At 37.1% G+C, this 5,760-nt stretch overlaps 1 protein-coding gene across 1 annotated transcript; it reads left to right on the top strand.

Moving 5' to 3' along the window:
- The first annotated feature begins 1,027 nt into the window (after positions 1–1,027).
- On the top strand, positions 1,028–4,070 carry LOC109221163 (cyclic phosphodiesterase-like). The gene is made up of 3 exons (XM_019385626.1): positions 1,028–1,570; positions 2,929–2,983; positions 3,713–4,070. The coding sequence occupies exons 1-3, from the start codon at positions 1,238–1,240 to the stop codon at positions 3,916–3,918; spliced, it is 594 nt and encodes a 197-aa protein (XP_019241171.1). The 5' UTR covers positions 1,028–1,237; the 3' UTR covers positions 3,919–4,070.
- The last annotated feature ends 1,690 nt before the right edge of the window (positions 4,071–5,760 follow it).

The raw sequence follows: 5,760 nt of genomic DNA, 5'->3' as shown, positions 1-5,760 counted from the left end.
CAGTAAACCAGCACTAAAACAATCACTATTATTTTAAGCCCCACGGTGGGCGCCAAACTCTTTACCTTGAAAATGGTAATTACAATTAAATTTAATTTTGTGGTTCTAAAAATACGTGATTTATTTTAATGCTAGTTGTTAGGTGATAGATGTTAAGTGTGAGCTAGAAAAGTAAAGTAAGAGTGAGAGGCAGTGTCGTTATTCAAACCGAACATCGGTGTATCGGGGCCTCGAGCTGACCTAGGCTGAGCCTCGAGTCGAGCTAAAGTGTCCGACTGGGGACGGTCGATGAAGAACTAACAGTTCTGAGGGCGTTGATGGTGGCTCTTTATGATCCATGATGAGTAATAAATGAAGAACAATCAATAAAACACAATAAATGTAAGCAATAAAATCAAAGGAAAGACAATGGAGAATGTTTAAGTTAGGGAGCAGAGAATGTTCTTGTTTTCTGTTCTTGTATTCAATATCATGCGTGCAAGAAATAACAAGGGTTCCTTTATATAGGAGGGGGAATCCCAACATGGTACATGTATAATTATTACAAAGAGACGTAGCTGGTACAACTATTTAATGGCCTGGTATAGACTAGTACTATTCTTGCAGGTGTTGTCACCTTTGGCTACGTGCCTTGGGAATTTTCCACTTATCCATGATAGCCACCGATTTGCGATGCCCCGAGGTCGAGCATAGGGAACCCTCGGGGTCGAACCTCGAACTGTGCCTCGAGGTTCCTGGAGGTAGACTGTAGAATGTCATAACGATCATAAAGTCGGGCTCTCCGATTTTAGCCATATTCAATGACCACAACTTTAAATACTTTTTCTTTTTTCTTAAATTTGGTGCCGAGTCAAACTAACTCATCTAAATTGAAATACTAAACATGAAAAGTATCAATAAATTGCGACATGGGAATGTGTGATTTTTGTAATATTTTTTTTTTCATTTAGTAAACTACAGCGTTTGGTTTAGACTAATCGTCATAGTATAAATTTGAGCCACGTGCTATAAAATCCGTTTATTGCCACCGCACTTCGTTAGCATATACCTATTTGTGCTTTCCGTAAGATTTCCATTACCTCTTTGACAATTACGTGTCCGAATCATAAACCAAAAATAACTGAAAATAAATGAAACCATAAAAATCAAATTTCATGACCTATAATCTCTTACTCATCAGATTCTTTCGTTTTCTTCGAATTATTGGTTTCATTTCCTGTCGTTCAATTCCGTTCTGATGGAGGCTGGTACTGCAGTTATGCAGCAGGTACAAGTCAGTGAAGCAGTGCTGGAAAAACACGTTTACTCTGTGTGGGCTCTGCCGCGGGAGGATGTGAGAGTTAGGGTGAAGAAGTTGATGGAGGGTCTCCGATCGGAATTTGGTGGACCCCAGTTTGAACCTCACGTGACGGTCGTCGGATCAATTCGGTTGACGGAGGCTGAGGCACGTGACAGGTTCAAGAAAGCTTGTGAGACAGTGAAAAAGCCTTATAGTGCTACAGTGGAGAAAGTGGATAGTGGCACTTTCTATTATCAGTGTGTTTACCTTTTGCTTCACCCTACCACTGAGGTAACATTTTACAATCTCATTGATTCGCTTTAGGTATTCTGTTTGTTGTCATTTTGTACTAATGTTGGTAATCTCAAATATCTTGTTTTTATTTTCAAAAGGTGAATATAAGAAATGTTTTTGGCATAATGAGTTGGCTTGATGAACAATGTTATGTTCGTTCAGCTTATGTAGTTGTAATTTGTTCAATGGCTTGTTTATTTTGTTATTTATTTAATTAGTAAATATTTGATGTAGAAAATGGCTCATCCAGCAGTTGTTGAATACAGCTAATGGCTGATTTTGCAATCGGCAAAGTGGACTGTTTTAGTAAGATAAACTGCACGAAGATTAGTCTAGTGTGCTGAGCAATACTAATGTTCTTGATTGTCTCCTCATACCGTCATACATACGGTGTGCAAGATCATATGAGGAGACAATCGCCCGTATGTGTAACACTTGACGAGCTGAATATGTTCAGGTCCTATTCTTAATTTCACCTATGTCAAACAAAGCAATAGTTTCCTTTCACTTTCCCCCCTATCTTGCCTAATATTTTTCTTGTTTTTTCTTCCATTTGCTTATTTCCAAGGAAAGCATAAGTTTGTGTGTTCACACATGTTACCCAAGTATAAGGAGACTCAAACATGAAGGTCTATTGAAAATTTTCCTCTAGCAGGGTCTCCAGATGCCAAAGTTTTACATTTTCATTACTTTCCATAGGAACTGAAGGCAAGTCGACAAAAATATCCCTGTAGAATTTCTGTGTTGGGAGCAACGCATAGAAAGGCAGTTGAATATGCTTTGAGACTCGTCCCAATGTGAAAGGGGCTCAAAATTAACCGAGTCAGTCATGTTGAGCAGAAGCCTCACGGGGCAAATGTCTCTATAAGTGAGGCTGGGCAATAGCCCTCTGCATCTTAGCTCCATACCTAGAAATGCCTTATACACGCGTTACACCTTAGATTGTCGCTCTTTTACATCCCAATTAGTCTTCTTTTAAATTTTTTTTTAAATAGTTGGTTATAACTTATATAGCAGTGTAATATTTTTTCCAAATTCAAAACTTGGTAACTTAATACATTGTTATGTACATATGTCATTACGTCTAGATACTTAAATTAATTTTATACCTTTTTAGCTTTTAAAGTTTATACACTACTAAAATAACTCGTGGGGCTTATGCCCCATAACTTGGGTAATGTCCTGCTCTTTACACCTGTGCCTTCTAAAAAACTGATTTGGAGCGACAAAAGGAAAGAGGTGTGTGGGGGGTGGGGGGAGAGGGGTTCGGAAGCAGTCTTACCTTTGCTGTGCTTTTTTGTGTACAACTTTTGTTGTAATTACTGAGATCAGTGACCTGAAATTTGTTGTTCCAGGTTGTGGAGGCTAGTGCTCACTGCTGCAGTCACTTTGGTTACAACCGATCAGGAAGTAAGATAAACGTTCTCTGTGCAGATTTGTGCCTCATTCAGTTTCTAGAGTTGTAGTCACAAAAAGTTTTTGCTCGTTATCTTTTTCTGTTTCTTAAATTATTGCACTTCCTGAGTAATAAAAATGGCTCCCACTGCTTTCTATTTCCCTCATTTTGGTCATCAGTCTACTTCTGTGGCAAACTCCTTCAAGCTCTCCTTCCCACCTCATTCTTTTAGACTCCTTCTCGCCCTCACCATCATATCCCCTACTTCGTGGATGTTCACATTTCGCTCACACTATATATTATAGACATAATTGGTGACGCATATGGCTGAAATCTAGGAGATGGTTTGGAATCCCTTGCCTGCTATGAAGGGTAGAGTTGTAAAATCTCCGCTAATTTCTTTTGAGAAAATCCTCAATTTTTTTTCTTCTCTTGTTGGAAGGGGTTGGGGCCTTGGGGGTTGGGCGTGTAACAGAGAGAATATGTGAAATACTAAAACCAGAATTCAAAAGCACTGATGCTAGATATTGGAAGTAATGGATGATTAATTTGTATCAATAATTTGAAAACTTGATCACATCATCAAGTACAAATTTCAAATTGTCAACAGTTTGGTTGTTTAGCATGTGCTATCTTTATAGTCAACCAAATATAGTACATACAATTACCCAAACTTTGGCTGCTATTGGCTATGGAATCTCCTACTCTTCCTTGGCTTATATCTTACTTTTGTGATCACGCAGCATATATGCCGCATTTGAGCCTTCTCTATGGGGATTTAACTGATGAAGAGAAGAAGAAAGCTCAAGAAAAGGCTAAAATGCTTGACGAGGGCATTTGCAGCTTGAGCTTCCCGATATCTCATCTCGCATTGTGTAAAACAGACACTGAAGACAAAAGCTGCAAATCATGGGAGAAGGTGGAGGAGTATAGCTTCAGCCCTAACTAGCATGCCGAAGCAATAACATGTCCATGAGCAAAAAACTCATCCTGCTTACTTTTCCCTCACCTTGAATTGCAGTTGCAAGGTTGAACTTTGTAATACATGTACTACTTGCTACTCTTTATGTGCTATAAATAAGTACTTTGGACTTCCCTTTATCTCTATGCTTTCAGAGTTTTTTCCAGGGGTTCATTACTCAAAACAAAGTTTAAATTATCTTAAATTGCCAAACCTTCAGTCACTTGCTAATAAGCATGATAATCAGTTGGTACATTAATTTTAGTCATGACGCATGAGATTACTTCCTTTCATACACATTGACATTGGTGTACAAATTCCTAACAGGTTCATCTATGAATCTCGTTATGGAATAGAAAAAGAAGAAAGTGCTAATGCAAGGGCAAATTACTGAACTCCTGCTAACCCTTCATGAGTTGTGGCAAGGAACGTATTCTGGTGATTCGTTGGAAATTGACTCCAACTTCTGGCCAGGAGGCTATTTTCGCACACTTTTTTTTAAGTAGGATTAGAAGTTAAGCAGCGACACTCAAATATCCTACAACAACAACAAACTTAGTTTAATCGCACAAGTGAAGTCTAGGGAGGATAGTGTCTACACTGCCTTGTGGAAGTAGAAAAGTTATTTCTGGTAGATCCTTAGCTCAGTACAGTGAAATAGCTTGTTTGCAATAAATTTGTGCAGAAAAATAAGACTGCAATCACAACAACTATAAAGAAAAAAAGAATTTTTTGATAAACATTGCGGGTTACAACTCTGTTTATCCCTTGATTCTTTCCTTCGATTTGTTAACCGTAATTCGAGCGGCGTATTTCTCGAATGTAGAATGATATGTGTCGATACCGAATTTTTTCCTCATATTTTCAATATATATATATATATATATATATATATATATATATATATATATATATATATATACACACACACTTTCGTATGCATCATCATTTGATTTATGAACACACACAAGTATTTTTCATAATTTTTAAAAGCTTTAAATCAATTTATTTCTGCATTTTATTATATAAATATCCAATAATTACCCTCCAAATTATTTATATGATGATTTAATCATCTAAACTTATCATTTGTACCAATGTGAGGTCTTAAATATTTTCATTGCATTTCTTATAATCACATTTGTATTTTAGGGCTAAATTGCACATTTTACAATAATAGCCCATATGCATGTATAATTACATTATTTATGCAAAAAAATAACTTTTATATTTTTATAGTATTAAATAACTATTTTTTGATCATTTTCATGCATGAGTGATATTTTTGTTATTTATTTATTGCTTTTATAAATTATTTATTTGATTAAAATTGGGTATTTAAAATCTAGCCCTAAATTCCTCCTATTTTCGGACCTAAAGCTACCCAGACCCCAGCCCAATAATATTTGAGCCCAAACCAAATAACCCCTCAGCCCAACCAACTAATTAACCCGATCCAGAACCCCGACTAATCATGGCCGTTGATCTCTAAGATCAACGGCCCATATTATTCCTACCCTTTTAATTATACCCAGACCCCTAACCCTAATTCATTCCCTCTAAACTCGCCGCCTCTCTATTCTCTCCCCTCTGAAGAACCCTAACCCGCCGCCTCTCTCAATCTCTCCAATTCCGGCCCTAAAATGGAATCAATCGTTGATTCACTTGCCTTATTGATCTCTTCTCAGTACTGGTTATCCGTCTGTGTGTTACCCAGTTGCTTGCCTAACATGGCAAGCAAATCTCATCAAAATCCTTCAAATCCTTGATTTCTCTGATTACTCTATCTATGTTCATCATGTAGTCTTTGTAAGTACGAATATTTTCTAT

The sequence above is a fragment of the Nicotiana attenuata genome, unplaced genomic scaffold (genome assembly GCF_001879085.1).
Source record: "Nicotiana attenuata strain UT unplaced genomic scaffold, NIATTr2, whole genome shotgun sequence".
Classification (NCBI taxonomy): Eukaryota; Viridiplantae; Streptophyta; class Magnoliopsida; order Solanales; family Solanaceae; genus Nicotiana; species Nicotiana attenuata.
This window is presented reverse-complemented; position numbering and strand designations above follow the sequence as displayed.

Bases quoted from the DNA above. Each gene is read 5' to 3' on its own strand.
- LOC109221163 (XM_019385626.1), top strand. From the start codon at position 1,238: ATGGAGGCTGGTACTGCAGTTATGCAGCAGGTACAAGTCAGTGAAGCA. The intron at 1,571-2,928 runs GTAACATTTTAC...TTGTTGTTCCAG, and splicing joins TGCTTCACCCTACCACTGAG to GTTGTGGAGGCTAGTGCTCA. The intron at 2,984-3,712 runs GTAAGATAAACG...GTGATCACGCAG, and splicing joins TGGTTACAACCGATCAGGAA to CATATATGCCGCATTTGAGC.